General features: G+C 38.9%; 2 protein-coding genes across 7 annotated transcripts in view; both read left to right on the forward strand.

The window, feature by feature from the left end:
* Positions 1–7,835, forward strand: part of PCDH15 (protocadherin related 15) — a 1,134,710-nt gene extending 1,126,875 nt beyond the window's left edge. For 5 of the 6 annotated variants that reach the window (XM_067465706.1, XM_067465710.1, XM_067465707.1 and 2 more), the window contains 2 exons: positions 356–491; positions 7,017–7,835. In XM_067465706.1, the coding sequence (XP_067321807.1) occupies positions 356–491; positions 7,017–7,568 (688 nt within the window). In that variant the 3' untranslated portion in view covers positions 7,569–7,835. The remainder of the gene's footprint in view (positions 1–355; positions 492–7,016) is intronic. The other variant, XM_067465711.1, reaches the window with a different exon arrangement.
* Positions 2,823–4,343, forward strand: LOC137096541 (uncharacterized). The gene has a single exon (XM_067466203.1). The coding sequence runs from the start codon at positions 3,102–3,104 to the stop codon at positions 4,341–4,343; it is 1,242 nt and encodes a 413-aa protein (XP_067322304.1). The 5' UTR covers positions 2,823–3,101.
* Positions 7,836–15,073: the final 7,238 nt, after the last annotated feature.

A 15,073-nucleotide genomic window follows, 5' to 3' on the forward strand; every position in this document is an offset into this window, starting at 1 on the left:
CAGAAAAGTTGTAACTTTGAAATAAAGGAAGGAAAATATAATAAAATGATTTTCTCATACTTTACATTCACCCAAAACTTTAAAGATACTTCGTGGAGAATAAGAGTCCTTCCACACCACCATATAACCCAGAATATCAAGACATGTAAACTACAATATCTGCTTTGAACTGGGTTATCTGAGTCCACAGCCATATAATCCAGTTCAGTCAGCTGTGTGGAAGGGGCCTAAAAGATTGTCTGAACCCAAGCTGTAGGCAGGAAATGACATGCAATAGCATACTGTGTAGTTGCATATGTGCTGAATCCACGTGTATACAAACATAGCGGATGTCTGTACCTGGCTTTTTTCCCAGGTACGAATTGCCTCAATACGGAAGTCGTCGCCGATTGTTGTCTCCTTCTGGAATGTATGATGAGTATGGTGAAGTGGTTGTCGAGGGTGAAGGTGGCTACTATTATAGTCCACAGGGACCTACAGCAGAAGCAGAGGTAGGTATCCTTCTTCTTCTAATCCAGTCATTTTTAGAATTGGTAAGCAGGCTTTCTTCTGTTCTAAAAAGACGTCAGTCTTAAGATGAATGAATGGAAGAAAATTCATGGAAGGAAAGTTTTCAAAACTTTCAAGTTGCCTACAGACAGCCATACTCTCTCACGCACACACTCTAGATTTAATATAGTTTGACACCATTTTAACTGCCATAGCTTAATGCTATGTAATCCCAAATTTTGTAGTCTGATGAGACTACAAAATCTCTACCAGCATTCTTTGGCAGAGAAGTCTAAATACCTTGTAAAACTACAACTTCCATGATTCCATATCATTGAGCCATTGCAGTTAAAGTGATGTTGAAGTGAATTAATTCTATAGTGCAGATGCTCCCATCTGTCTGTGGAAGTTGAGGAGAGTTTTCTAAACAAGGTGGGGTAAGACATAGGGTGTAGGTAAGGGAAGGTGGAGTTGTCTAGAATCAGGGAGACCAAAGCCTCCCTGGACATTTTTTTCATAGGCTATAGTTAGCTGTAGAACAGTGTATCTAATCTCTCCTCCATTAAATGCACTATTTTAGGGATTGCACAGTACATTAAATACCTCCACATCACAGAAACCATGATATAACCGGCTCTATTTGAACACCAATGGACTCAAGGAAATGTGTTTCCTATTTTCACATTTCTCAAGTGAGCAATCTAGAGACAACATAAGATTTCTCCTTCATCTGTAACAGGAGGCAGACATCACAGTGCCAGGATAAGTACTGAATTCAGAGTTATTCCTTCCTCTTGGTCCTGCAGTGGATAGGCTAGACTTTGTGGCATATGTGAAACCCTTCTGGTTTGTTACCAAGTGTGTATGTTGCTCAAAAAGCACTTCCTTCTCTTTCAGTGGCACAGCACAGTGATATTGTATGCAGGTCACTTTAGTCAGTGGTCAGATGGTTACTTCTCATGCCTCTCTAGATGGCTTTTGTTAGTATAGTGAATAGGCAAACAGTCCAGACAACTCACATATTTGGGACTGTGCATTATAACAGCATTCTGCATGCTACAGCTGAAAACTATGTGATGAGACTAAATATGAGATTTTTTTAAAGTATTTTGTTGACATCTTCCACTCATTTTCAATCCTGCAGCATCCTCTAGTGGCCAGCACAACAATTTAAATTCTCAGCTGTACTAAAATAGAATTGCAGCTTACCCTGTAAATACCGTATTACTCAAATATATTTTGCTATGCTATTATAATGGGATTTGAACATCCATATTTGGTTTTGATGTGGGGAGGGGGTCGTTTCTGAAACCATACCTCTGTGGATCCTAAGTTCCCACTGTGAAATCCTTTTGTAAATTGTGAAGATAGCATTATTTATTATGTCATCAGCAACCATACTATTGTATTACATTTCTAACAGAACAAAACAAACAAACAGATAAAAAAACCCACAAATTTTGCAAACTTGATAGTTGATTAAATGTCCTTTGAGCAGTATCTGGCCACTTGGAGTGCCTCTGGTGTTGCCACAAGAAGGTCCTCCATTGTGCATGTAGCAGGGCTCAGGTTGCATTGCAGCAGGTGGTCTGTAGTTTGCTCTTCTCCGCAATCACATGTCATAGATTTAACTTTGTAGCCCCATTTCTTAAGGTTGGCTCTGCATCTGCCAGAGCACAGTCTGTTCAGCACCTTCCAGTCTGTGTGCCCAGGGGGGAGTCTCTCATCTGGTATCACCCATGGATTGAGGTTCTGGCTTTGAGCCTGCCACTTTTGGACTCTCGCTTGCTGAGGTGTTCCAGCGAGTGTCTCTGTAGATTTAAGAAAACTATTTCTTGAAAACTATTTCTTGATTTAAGTCTTTGACGTGCTGGCTGATACCCAAACAAGGGATGAGCTGGAGATGGCACTGCCTTGGTCCTTTCACTATTGGCTGCTAATTCCCGGCGGATATCAGGTGGTGCAATGCCGGCTAAGCAGTGTAATTTCTCAAGTGGTGTAGGGCGCAGACACCCTGTGATAATGTGGCATGTCTCATTAAGAGCCACATCCACTGTTTTAACATGGTGTGATGTGTTCCACACTGGGCATGCGTACTCAGCAGCAGAGTAGCATAGCGCAAGGGCAGATGTCTTCACTGTGTCTGGTTGTGATCCCCAGGTTGTGCCAGTCAGCTTTCGTATGAAGATGGCATAATATAGACATATATATTTCATATCCAGGTTCTTCTACTATACAATTGTCTACTAGACCCACCACATGCTATAGCAAAACTCTAAAATTTTCATTCTATAGAAAAGTAATAATTACTGCTACTGGGATGCATAATAATAAAATATGCATGTTTGATGAGAGATGAGGCAGTTGCCACAGTGACTATGTGACCGGGGTGGTGCTCAATAGTGAAAGGTCAAGCAATTAAATGGTATAAACTACAGCTTGATAGAACACAATTTTTGAATGTGACAGTTTCGTATATTCTTATATAAATGATGCAAACACAATCCATGCGGTTATTTTGGTTCTAAATAATCTAACATGTTAACTTGTATTTTTTGTCCTATGTTACTAGAGTTTCACATTCTCCTACTCACTGCTTTTCCAAAAGCATAATGAAATTCCATTTTTATAATCCACAGGGGAGAAGGCCAATTGCAGGTCCAAGCAGAGGTGTAAGCCAGAGACGCAGGGCTCCAGTAGCTATTAGTGCTGTAGGTGAAAGAAAGGCTATAAGAAAAGGTCCCAGCCAGGGAAGAAGGAAACTAAGAGCAGTGATGCAGCTGAGCCGATTAGCAGTTAGTGTTCACAAGCCAGGAACAGCAGAAGCAACACCATCACCCTGGAAAAAAGCAAAGATATTCCCAATGATGCTACAGAAAGTAAAAGGCAAAGATGCAGATTATGCCAAGCTGACAGGAGTGCGGCCTGAAGAAGGAGAAGATAGCATGGTTATAAAAGGAAGCTATTTCCAAAAAGCTGCAGGAGATGCGCCATCAACAAAGAAGCGCAGTGTTGTTTCCAAGAAACTTCGAGAACGTGGTACATCTGAAGAAATGAGTGAATCAGAATCAAAGTCAGGAATTTCAATTAGTGTCACAGCAGAAAGTGATTCTGAAGGGAGTGACTACAGCAAGAAGAGGAGGAGAACATCATCTTCCGCAAGTAGTGAATCGTCGTCGTCATCCGGTTCGTCATCATCAGGATCATCAGCAAGTAGTGCTTCTGAATCTCGCTCAGATAAAGATTACTTGAAAGTGACACTGGACCAAGATGAAACCACAGAAAGCACCGTGGATTCTGATGAAGAACGTTCAGGTTCGGGTTCGGGTTCGGGTTCGGGTTCAGGGTCAAGTTCAGGTTCAGGTTCAAGTTCATCTGGATCCTCATCCAGTAGTGGCTCAGAAGATGAAACTGAAGAAACAGAGTCAAAACTGTCATCGGTACAAAGTTCAGTTAAAAGTGAAGTAGTTTCCAAGTCAGAAAAAAAGAAGAAACCCAGGGCCAGTTTCAGAAAAAAATCATCTGGTGCTGAGAGTGAAACTGTAACAGAATTATCAGAAGAGCCATCATCGTATGTGGAATCTGGTGACTATGAAATGTCTTCTACCACTGAAAAAACTGTTTCCAGCAAACAGCGTGGAAGCATTGAAGGAGATATTGATCCAGATGTTAGTGAAGGAGAGAGAACAACAACCAAGAGTTCAACAGCACCAACAGATTCAGATAGTGGCACAAAAAACGAGAATATGGCTAAAAAAAGAAAAGCAGGACACAGTGAGCAATCATCTGTTGATACTAAAAGAACTCCGGATACTACAGAATCAGAAAATCCAAGTGATACCACATCTTTTTAGAAAGGAAAATGTGAATAGTAGGTTGATAGTTTGTAGCAAGCTGTGGTTTGCTGTGCTCTCTCTGTGTGCAGTGAGGGGGAAAGCATGCCAGTACAGGAGTTTTAAAAAAAGTGGGGGACATAAGTTAGAAAAGAGTCACCCCTTCCATCAAAATATGTTTTTTGCAGAATATAAATCACAGGTTCCTATCTAAATGGCTTGAAGGACTTCAACAATTTGGAAGCATAGAAATGCTACGGTACATAAGAGTACAGGGAAGCATGCTATGAGCTCAAATAATGGAGACTGATTCACTCAATAAAAGCAGAAGTGACTCAAGTGATTACTAGATCACTCAGCATTTCCAGATTAACAGTTGCATGTGCACTCTAATTAGCAGGTTTATGTTTGAAGTGGTGTGGTGTGATATGACTATTCTCTCTGTGCTGTTTGATCTCTGATTATTCGTTTGCACAAGCTTGATGCTGTAGCCATCAAGCGAAAAATTGGCATATGGGAATTAGTTGTGAATTTATGGAAGATTATATTTTATTTCCACACTGCATGATTTGCATTTTTGAAGAGGTCTGTTTGCCTTAAAAGCGAATCTGGATTTTTTAAAATCACTATTGCTTGCAAAGCTCTTATGCTTTCAGTGCTAATGCCCAAATTAATAGCCATTTTCATTATTTATCATGAATCAATTCCTTAAGTAAAGTGATGGTTTCTACATGGCTAGAGCTCAAGTCTAGGAAATCCCAATTATACAGATAATAGATAATTATATAGATACAGTTGTGACCGTGGTTGGCTATTGTATTACAAACTTAGATACTGTTGTGACTGTGGTTTGTTTGTTTATTTATTTATTTATTTCGGGTATTTCTACCCCGCCCTTCTCAACCACCAAAGGGGAACTCAGGGCGGCTTCCAACCAGCATACGTTGATGCCTACAATTCACACAGTAAAATACATAGTAACAATTAATTATAACAGTTAAAACATTACATTAATACAATAAAAATACAATAAAATGCCAGCCTGGTGGCCATCGTTTTGCTAAGTCCGTAATTAATAAATTCATTCCACTTATCATAGTCCGTTTCCAAAGCTTTAGTCGTCATTGTCCATTGTCAGTCTGCCAGATTATCCAAAGGCCTGGTCCCATATCCATGTTTTTAATTTCCTTCTGAAAGAGAGGAGGGATGACGATGATCTAATTTCCCCGGGGAGTGAATTACACAGGCGGGGGGCCACCACCAAGAAGGCCCTGTCCCTCGTCCCCGCCAATCTTGTTTGTGACAAGGGCAGGGCCGAGAGCAGGGCCCCTCCAGAAGATCTTAAATTCTTAGGTGGGACGTAGAAGGAGATATGTTCGGACAGGTACATTGGGCCGGAGCCGTATAGGTTGGCTATTGTATTGTAAATGGTGACACAAAATTAATAGTTTTATGCATTGTTTGTTCTTACAATATTCACACCTTGCACTTCCTTTAAAATATATACAATTCCTATTGATATCTGAAACCCTATAAAGCAGATAATTCAAATATTCCCCGTGAGTTGAATTTACATAGTATTTTGATTAATCGATTATAGTAATAAGCAAATAGGATTTTCCAAATCTGTTTACAGTATTAGCATATAAAGCACCTTGTTGCTATCTGAGGACAGTGTACCTGCTTGTAGTTACTGTGTAATGATTCAGTCCTGTCTCAGTGCAGCTGTTGTGGGTAGAATCCACTATAATCATCATCATCATCATCATCTTTATTTATACCCCACCACCATCTTCCCAGGGGGACTCGGGGTGGCTTACATGAGGCCAAGCCCAACAATACAACTGCAAATAAACAGCATACAATGACAATAAAATATGAAAATGAAAATAAAATACAAGAAACAATATAAATAAACAACAACAATATAAAATCACAATAATTTAAACACAAGAAAATAAATCACAGTGGGCAGGGTCAATAGCAAGGATTAAAAGATTAAAACACTGGATGAGAAGGCAATGTATTTTATCTGGACAGGGGATCAGAGGGCCGAAAGTAGGGTTTTATTGAACTAGTAGGTAGAAAATAAAGTGCTTCCGAGTACAATTATTTTGTGGGGTTTGGTCAGGTCAGGGGTTATAGTTAAATATAATATCAGATCACCACTATATCAAGTCTGAATCAATGACTGATAGAGAATATCTTACAGAAAGCTGCAATTGCCACCAGTATGTGGCTGTGGATCAGTAATCTGTTGTGCCAGAGCTAGTTATGTCAAACAGATCTCTTGACACTTAGTCTATAAAATCCCATATTTTCCTTCTCTAGTCATTCCTTTCTTTAATCAGGCTGAAATGTGTTAATACTGTGTGGAAAAAATCAGCTCAAGTCTATTAACATAAAATCCTTTACAATTTGTTGTATAATTACATAGCTAGGTAAAATTACCTTTGGGAATTATGTATTTACATTTGTTCTGTGATTTTAAAAACATAGTTTATGTCATGTACTGAAGTATTCGTGTGCTGATCTTAATCGAGAGCCCTTAACTGATCATCACATCTCAATGACTCTATCTCAAGTCATCTTGTTTCTAGGGGAAAAAATGAAAGGGTGGCCAATCCTACACATTTAAACCAAACTATTGATATAATTCAATAACATCATGTTTTTCTTTTTGTTGTCCCACAGTGGGCCAGGAAGAAAAGGATCAAGTTGGTAGTTGATCCAGAGTATGAGACCAGCTCCACCGGAGAGGACAGTGCTCCAGAGAGTCAAAGGAATCGCCTCAGCAACCCCAACATCCAAACTAATATCAATGGCAATATCTACATTGCCCAAAATGGGTCAGTTATAAGAACCCGGAGAAGTTGCCTTTCCAATAATTTAAAGGTCACATCCCCTTTGCGGTTGGGGAAACATTTCAAGAAACTTGACAAACTAGCAGTGACGCATGAAGAGAATGTCCCACTGAACACATTTTCAACAGGGCCATCATCTAGCGACAAACTGAACACAAGACCATGTAGTGTTTCCTTTGCATCCTCTGCTAGAGACACGGAAAACCTAGCAACAAGATCAGGGGGCAACAGATTGAAAAGCACAGAAGAGCAAGAGTCAATTGTTGATAATGAGGACATCAAGGAGCCTTTGGAATTACCCAGTGACATCACACAGTCGGACGATGAGGAACTCTGGATGGGCCCATGGAACAACCTTCACATACCAATGACAAAACTGTGACCTCTCTTTTCCATTTTAATTTTTACTCCCATTTATAACAAAAAATAAATTACACTTTTTATCATCACCGAGGATAAAACGTATGAACTTTGTACCGTTCACAAAAAAAAGTTGTATACTTTGAACAAAATGCTTTAAAGTAAAAGAAAAAATCTAGAAAATTTGCACTCACATTTGTACCAATTAATTGTTCTTCCCGACAACTCTTTTTGACAGGCTCCGAAATCACTGAACAAATACTCATTAAAATGGACTAGTTTTGTTGGCTCTGGAGTTATTGTTTAATCATCATAAAACCACTGTTGAGATGCACAGAAATTGATTGCTTAATGTTTGTAGCTGAAACAGTGACATGCTGATTGATTTGTCTGAAAAGCACATCGGAGCTCGATCAGTAGCCACAGCCTCAAAATATACACTTGGTCACTCCCCTTGATAATCCCACAACACTTGATGTATTTGGTTGTAGTTGTGATCCACCTGCTCACAGTTGATATATTTGGGATATAGAGAGGAAAAGAGAGTTATTGCACAAAAGATGATCCATATTGGGTAAACCCAAGGCTAGTTTTTAACTTGAGAAGATTTAATCCATATTTGAAGACAACAAATGATAGAACAAATCACTCGCTGCCTTTTTATTATGAATAATTGTGCCTTATTTCTAAGAAGAATGTGTCCAATTGTATAGCCATTGGCGTGAGTTCCTGTGCAATGTAGAAGGGTCATTTATTTCATGACCATCCTCCAGGAGGCTTATTCACACAAACATGTCAACTCTCTAAAAATTTATATATTTTTACAATTCATCTCTGTGGCCCTCCCAGTTAGTAATGTCTTTCAAACATTACAGAGAGAAATATCCTATAATGTACTTGTACACATATATTCTATTTAGCAATGCAGATTTTAAAATAACTTTGCTTCTTTTATTCTCTTATTGTCAATGCTAAAGGTTTGCACAGGAGGCTTCCATTAGGGCAACAAAGATCTTTCTAAGGTCACTTTACATGGTAGAATTACTATGTTGAGCATGCTGGTTGGATAAATTCATACAAAATTCAGCACAGACTGATGCAACTGTTGGTGAAGGTTGAAATCATAGATCATAAATCATAGAAAGAGTAGCGGAGTTATACTTACATGTTGGATTCTCTGAAATGTTTCCTTTTTATCTTTTTTATTCAATTGATTCCTTGCCATAGAATGATATTCTCATATCTGTCTTCACTTCCTCTCATAAATAATATTTTTGGAGGTTTTTCTTCAGCCATTTAGATGGTATATTCGCTTGTGATGTGACAGGATGTGAACCCTGATGAATTTACAAAAAGTGTCCCTCTGTGATGCCATTAAGCCAATTGTCTTAGCTGATTTGGGCTTCAAATCCGAGTCAATCCAACCATCAGGAATTCTTAGAGCTGAAACACCGGGATGAGAAGCATTGCATTAAGCATCAACATAAAATATACCTTTCAGTTATTATTTATTATTATTTTTATTACATACATTTCTATCCTGCCCTTCTCCCCACAAGGGGACTCGGGGCGGCCTTACATAAGCATCCGATCATGCTATCAACATATACACCAATAAAATTACAATTAAAACAATAAAATCCATTAAAAACATTATACAGATTCAACACATAAATTCATTAGGGCTGGGTAACCACAGAAAAATTTGTTTCTAAACTCGATTCGTTTCCAGGGGGCGCTAGCGTTTCCAAATTATTTACGAAATTTCGTTAATTTCGAATCGGTTCGTTAATGGTGGACGCGATTACACAATATACTAAAAAACCCTCCAAATGGGACAGGGGGAATTTCTGAAGCTTCCCTCTCCCTCTGTTGTTGACTGTTGGTGTGATAATTTATTTTTTATCACTGATAAAACAAACAACAACTATAAAACTTGCACCAGACATACGGAAATAATTACGAAACAATTACAAAACAATTTCGAAACAATTTTGAACCAATTACGAAACAATTACGAAACAATTTCGAAACAATTGGAAAAATTGTTTCGATTTTTAATTACTCCTCACACTATTCCTGCATGGCTCAATATCGGATCGTAAGCTAATTTAAATACGAATTAATAACGAGTTACGAAATTAATGAACGAAACCGCCCAGCCCTAAAATTCATTAACAATAAATTAACATGCTAATACACCAAAGCCAAGCTGGGAGAATCCAGTGTCACAATGTCCAAAATTTTCTTTCATATTGCCGCTCCTCTCTAGTCGAATGCCTAGTTCCAGAACCAGGTCTTCAGTTGTCTTCTAAAGGACAGGAGGGAGGTGGCCAACCTGATGTACTTAGGGAGAGAGTTCCACAGATGGGAGCCACTGCCAAAAAGGCCCTGTCTCTCATCCCCACCAACTGTGTTTGCGAAGGTGGTGGGATCGAGAGCAGGGCCTCTCCTGATTATCTTAAGCTTTGTGATGGTTCATAGCAGGAGATATGTTCAGACAGGTGATCTGGGCCAGAGCCATTCAAATCAAAAGCATCAAGTTTAACACATGAGAATTATGACCACAATGCCTTTGCAGTTACAAATGATCACTGAGAGTTATTCATTCATTTCTGCTTCATATTATCCTTTTTTATCCCCTTATTTAGGAGATGCAAGGGAACTATGAAAGTCCCCAGTTTCTACACATTACCATAACCAACTGTTGTGATCAGTGAAAATCAATTCCTCTGTTGCTCAGGAAGCAGATGACTTATATTCCCAGCCTCTCGTATGAGCAACCTCTATCATAACAGGCAGATGTAGGGTCCTTGCAGTAATCCTTCCACATGGCAGAGATCCTATCCTTTTCTTTCATAGTCAAGAGACCCTATTGTCCTGTATCATACAGATGGTTAGCTTAATAAATACTTTAACTTCTTTTGAGACAATCGTTGCTAGTAATTCCAATTGGCTGTCTCCCTCACAAAGCTGTGAGATCGACTTCATCTATACTCTACCAAGTCTTATATTAGAAGGCACTTTGAAAAGTGGATAATCTACTGCTAAATCAGTAAATAACACAAAATAATGGGTTAGATCTTTCCAGAGTTACCATGACACATCATATCCTGTCTCTCACCTACCAAGTTCATCTACTGACTGACTCCATCATGGTTCCATTCATTAGTCCTACATCATAAGAAGAGTTTTTCTTTGTTTAATTTAGCAAATCTACTGAAAAATGGATGTGATAAATGTGACTTTGCTTGTGAGCAAGGCCTATGCTTCAGTTATCATATGACTGTATTGTTGAAGTTTTTCGTGGCTGGAATCACTGGGTTGTTGTAGGTTTTTCAGGCTATATAGCCAACTTCTTGAAGCATTCTCTCCTAACATTTCGCCTGCATCTATGGCAAGCATCTATGGCTGGCGGGGACGAGAGATAGGGCCTTCTCGGTGGTGACTCCTCGGCTGTGGAACGCCCTTCCCACGGACATTAGACTAGCACCATCTCTAATGGTATTCCGCAGGAAAGTGAAGACCTGGCAGTTTGAGCAGGCGTTCAAATAATTAGTGCAATGATTGGTTAATGAACATTGGAACGGAATAATGGATGACGAATCTGGATCATGTTTTGATGATGAGACGATAGTGAATAGTGAATGGTTATTGTAGTTATTGTTTATTAATTATGTAATATGTTAGGTTGTTAACTGTTTTTACACTGTAGCATTGAATTTTTGCTGTTCTTATTTGTTGTGAACCGCTGTGAGTCGCCTTCGGGCTGAGAACAGTGGTATATAAGTAAATAAATAAATAAATAAGCATCCTCAAAGATTGTGAAGTCTCACAACCTCTGAGGATGCTTGCCATAGATGCAGGCAAAACATCAGAAGAGAATGCTTAAAGAACTTGGCCAAATAGCCCAAAAAACCTACAACAACCTATCATATGATTGTTTCTACATGTACTGAACTATGCAAAATTTAATTCAGTGTGCATTCTCAACATGCCAACTTAGTTTTGATATGACCTGTGGATCTTAAGGAGCTACTACTTTCTCCAGTACATAGCTTTACAGCAATGATGGGAATTATGAAGTCCTTGCAGTGTTGTTGGTCTGGAAATGTAACAGACAATGGTGAGGAATGCTAGCTATTATAGTCCAACAACATCTGCATTATTTCCACTCATTTTAACCTTATGCAAGTGTGAGTCCCAACCAGAGTCCACCCATTAAATCCATAGAAATGGTGGAGTCAATACTCATATGCTCCTTTGATTAAGTGGGCCTATTCTGCTTGGGAATAACAATGGGGTTTGAGCCAGAAACTGGACTCTATGTTTCTAGATGCACCAGCCTTGCAAATGGATGGATGGAAACATCACTGAAGAAGAGTGAACGTATCAGATGCCTCACTGTAACTATATCTCTTTATTATATCAACTGCTTCAGGCTCTGTACATTTACAGCATAATATGCTCCACGATACATTTTTTTTTAAGTATACCAAATCTCTCCTTCACAAAAGGCTGTTTGATATACAAAGGAAACAATCCAGACTTTCCTGCATTATAAATTACAAACATTTCCAATGGATGAGATGCTAGGCTGGGCCAAATCAGCATAACTTTCCTGAAGCCAATGGAGCTTTGTAAATTTACAGCTGCTGGGGAGCTTTCGTAATGGGATTCTTAAGCTATAAAACTGCTCTAAGTGAAACATGAACCTGGCCCCTGCTATCAGCAATATACTCATTATATAATGCAATAACCTCTATGTAGATGCAGAGAATGGAAGATTAAAGATGATGCAAAATCATTTACAACAGGGATGTTTGTGATAATTAATCTTGCTTTTTTATTATTTCTATCCTCATCCTGCTCCTTCTTGAGCTAGTTTTGGTTGTTTGTATGTAATATCACTATCTGTAGCTTTTATGATTAATCAATATATTTTTTTGACCTCATGGCAACAGCAGCCAGAATTATAATGGAAATGATGCAAGCACATGAATGATATCAGATGACATGAAAGGTAATAGAGCAATGAATACAGATCCATATATTTTCTGCTACAACTCACCTTTGGGCATATATATATATATATATATATATATATATATGATGGATTCACTGCCAAAAGGATTCCATATCTAGCTAGAAAGACCAATCAACACTGAAACTTTAATGAGCTAAGTTTGTACAAAAATGATCTGTCAAGGGTTGTGAGAATATTGAATTGAATTATTACTTTTTTTTGTATGAATCTCTATGATGTGGATTACAGCCAGAAAAACGCACTCCTTTGCAACTCTATGCTGTCTTTTTAAAGCCTAGCCTATTTTGAAGACAGAATTAGCAATCCTTTCTTAAAATTAGCAGAGTAGTTCTGCATACAACAGAAACTGGATTTGTTGCAGTTGACAAAACTAGCATAAGAGATCTGCTGACTCAACCCAGATTGCATATGGTTTCATATGTCTGTGACAAATGTCTTCCTCAATTAACCATACATTAATGCAGTAGTGAATACTGAATACATAACCATGATACAATACTCTGTTGCCTTTTGCTATCATGCTTAAAATCTACAGTTGTCAAAAGCAAACCATTTTTAAGAAGATAGCTGCGTTAGTCTGTTTCAGCATAAGATGGAAAAGTGGGTGAGGGATATTATAACACTTTTGTGGCAAGTTGATTATTCCAGCACAATTTGCATGATGTATGATGGAAGCAGCACAAGCACAGATACACTATGAAGCTTACCCTAATTCATATCAACTAGTCTCTAAAAACAAGCAAATCTATATTTCTGGTTAAACCTGTGGTTACTTTTTAGTTTAGAATGTCAGACAGCCACTCTTTCATCAACATGGGAATGGACCTTTATCAAATCCAATGACTGCTTCCCTGTAAATGGGGCTTGGGGACTTTTCTGATTCCTACATACCCCCTAAACTAGTAATTGCCAGTACATAGTAGTTACAGATGCATAACTATAGGTTTTGTATTGATAGCTGCACAACAGATTCCCGCCAAAGACTGTTGAAGATTTTTAATACTGTTGTGTTAAACACTATAAGTCTCACAGAAACCGTAACTAAAACCCGCCTTGGTGACATGGCACACTGATCACTGTTGAACACCCAGCAAGACCTTCTGCGCAGGCCCAAAACTCGCAACCCATCACAGTTAATCTTAGGTGTCCAAACAATGACTCAGGTTAACCCAGATTAATCCAAAGTAAATTGGGATTTCCCAGTTTACTTCAGATAATTAAAATACCTCAACAGATCCAGACCTTCGTGAAAGATCCAGATTTGTTGAGGTGCGAATTAAATATTTCTCATCACCAATGTGAGGTGCAGAACTGCTTCTGGAAACTAATAGTAAGAACTGCTGCAGTCATTTTTTTTAGACCAGCAATGTACAATATTTACTCAAGACTAATGCACACCAAAATTTTCAAAACCCTGAAATCAAAAAAATATATTTGTTGCTGAACATAATGCGCAGTGGCATAAAGTGCACTCTTTGTCATTTGGCCAAAAAATGCACATTATAGTTGCTGCCTGCTTAGAACCCCTTCTTTTTTAAAAAAAGTTTAGAGCACCAAAGTTTTCAGCAATGGAAAAGGAAACCTTAGGGTGTACCTATACTGTAGAATGAATCCACTTTAATTGCCTTGGTTCAATGCTATGACATCCTGAGAGTTGTAGTTTGACCAGGTCTTGAGCTTCCTCTGCCAAAAAAATGTGGATGCCTCACCAAACCACAAATCCCAGGATTGCATAGCAATGAATTATGGCCATTCAATTAGAGGTGAAGTCTCTCAAATAGTAGCTCCAGGTGCAGGTCCTGAAGCAGCTTCCCCTTTTGCTTTGACTCAACATGAAGATTATCATATGATGCAACTCCAATTTTGGTAAGGCCATTTAGCCCAAAAAGGTAAGCATTACATTTGAGTAAATAGGGTAGGTACTCTGGTTGGGTTCTATCATCAGCAAGCAAGGCTACAACAATGAATTGCACAAGAGTCTTGATCCTGTTTGTTACAGATTCACTCACTGGACGAAAACATCCTCCACCTGTGCTCTAATTCCCACTAAAGCAGGCCTTCATCTCACAAAATTGCTGCTGCCCGAAAAATAGGTCTTGGGGAAGCTGTCTAATGAGGAGACATTGCTCAGCTGCACATATTTAACTATGTATATCAAGGGATGGAGGAGGCTGATAAAGAAGAAAGAAGTAGCCACTGCTGCCAGGTGCCCACTCTTGCCTGATTTACGAGGCCGCCCACATGCCGCAGCCTCCATGGTCAGGCAGAGTGCCGCTCAGCCCCATCGCCCCCATTAGCCGAAAGATCTGGGCACTTGTGATCCATTCCAGTCAAGGCTTCAGCTGGTCCTACCCGGTCCGTTTTCCTGAATTCTGCACACCCCTAATATTTATTTATTTATTTATTTATTTACTTCATTTATATACCGCTTTTCTCAGCCCACAGGTGACTCAAAGCAGTTAACAACAGCAAAATTCAAT

Source organism: Anolis sagrei, chromosome 3 (assembly GCF_037176765.1).
Source record: "Anolis sagrei isolate rAnoSag1 chromosome 3, rAnoSag1.mat, whole genome shotgun sequence".
NCBI classification, from domain to species: Eukaryota; Metazoa; Chordata; class Lepidosauria; order Squamata; family Dactyloidae; genus Anolis; species Anolis sagrei.